This window comes from Oryzias melastigma, linkage group LG10 (genome assembly GCF_002922805.2).
Source record: "Oryzias melastigma strain HK-1 linkage group LG10, ASM292280v2, whole genome shotgun sequence".
In the NCBI taxonomy this organism is placed as follows: Eukaryota; Metazoa; Chordata; class Actinopteri; order Beloniformes; family Adrianichthyidae; genus Oryzias; species Oryzias melastigma.
This window is the reverse complement of record NC_050521.1, coordinates 11,816,736-11,818,610: the sequence shown is the minus strand read 5'-3', so window position 1 is coordinate 11,818,610 and position 1,875 is coordinate 11,816,736. Positions and strand designations below refer to the sequence as shown.

General features: G+C 37.1%; 1 protein-coding gene across 1 annotated transcript in view; it reads left to right on the top strand.

The window, feature by feature from the left end:
* LOC112153386 (probable palmitoyltransferase ZDHHC24) overlaps window positions 1-1,757 on the top strand; it is a gene marked incomplete at its 3' end in the record, with an annotated part of 2,931 nt that extends 1,174 nt beyond the window's left edge. Inside the window, 1 exon segment of the mRNA XM_024283576.2 lies at window positions 1,480-1,757. Within this exon segment, the coding sequence (XP_024139344.1) occupies window positions 1,480-1,757 (278 nt within the window).
* Window positions 1,758-1,875: the final 118 nt, after the last annotated feature.

Below are 1,875 nucleotides of genomic sequence, written 5' to 3'. Positions count from 1 at the left end.
TAATTTATAACAAACCTGAAACAATCCAAAGAACACAATTCCGAGCAGTCAATTTAGTCCCTTTTCATTGCAAAAAGCGAGGAAACAATTGTATAGACAAAATGTATTTTTTTGGAGAATAAAATATTAAAAGTTATTTAAGGTTTAAATTGATTTATTCTGGAGTAAAATTCCTTCCTTTTTATTATTCATAATTATGTTAAAAAGTTATGATTTTAAAGTTTTAAAAATGGGCATTCTGCTATCCTTTTGAACTATTTTGGTATTTCTAAGATTTGTTTGGCTTTTTTGGAGTTTAGCCAATATTTCAGCTACATGCTAGCTGTTTGTGCAAATTTAGGCTTAAAAAAACAACTTTTGAGGCTGTTTTGGAGTTAGGCTAATATTTACATGCTAGCTGTTTTGGCTAACTTAGGGTTTTTTCAGTTTTTTTAGGCTGTTTTGAAGTAAAGCTATTTTTTCAGCTACATGCTAGCTGTTTTGGCTAACCTATCTTTTTCTATTTTGAATTTTTAGGCTAATTTGGCATTTAGCTAATATTTTAGCTGGCTATCAGCTTCAGCATTTTTAGGTGTTAGCTTCAGTGTTTTTAGCTATCAATTTCAGCATCTTCAGCGGCCACATTCAGCTTACAGCATTCACACTAGCATTATCGCAGGTTATGCTATATATCTAGTTCATAATTATGTTTAAAAGTTACAGTTTTAAAGTTTTAAAGATTTAGTTTTAGTGTGTTCAATAAATGTTTATTCTGTTTGACCCGCAACTAAGGTGTGTTTTGGATTTTGGCCCATTGTGCGATTGAGTTTGTGGCATTTATTCTGATGATGGATGACATACTTCATTAAGCTTAAAATTACATTTCTGAGTATTTCTCTATTCACTTTGTCAGGAATCAGGTGTAAACATAAAAAGGCTGTTTAAAAAAGCTTGCAGTTGTGACGTAGAAGCTACAATCAGCAGGCCACAAGCTCCCTGCTGTGCTCCGTTCTAATGCATTCACTTGCAGACAAATAGATTCACGAACGTCTGTTTTCCTCATCTGATCTGACTCAAAACTGTACAGCCGGACAACTCCAATATTGCTCACCATTATTGCTACCCTGGTAATGTTAGCTAGCGGGAGAAAGTGTAAACAAAGGGATGATGGGAATTGCAATCTCGCCCACAACTCTGAAGCAAATTTCTGATGAATTCCCTCCACTCTCTATAAATCATGTCCTATAAAATGACACAGTTTTTTAAATTTTGGCTAAAAGCTGCATAATCATGATTAAAAGACCACTTGGAAGGTTTTTAGAATAAACAGATGATTAGCTTAGCTCCAAACCCAAGCTGACATTACTTGTGTTATTATTGGCAGGTGCCAATAATGATCATTAAGTGTTTATATAAATTAACCTCATACCTATATTTTTTCAAAATATATAAACACAATGTTTTCATCAGCATTGACCTTTTCTCCTTCTTGTCATGCAGGTACTGTTACTCCTGCGAGACACACACTCCTCCACGGTGCTCCCACTGCTTTGACTGTAAGGTCTGCGTGCTGCGGCGGGATCACCACTGCGTCTTCTTTGGTCAGTGCGTGGGATTCCGCAATTACCGCTACTTCCTGAGCTGCCTGCTATTCATGTGGTCAGGGCTGTTGTACGCCATGGTGATGAATGCGGAGGTCTTCATGGTCATACTGAAGGAGGGTGTGACGCTGCACAGCATCTTGCTGCTACTTGTCCCTTGGATCATGCTTGTATCAGGTAGGAGTTTGTGTCTGAAGCTACGTACACACTGGGCCTATGTAACTTTAACGTGCCTTCAATGGCTGCACATTTTGTACGTAGAACCCAAGAATAATCGTAGAAACTTGCAGGTTTA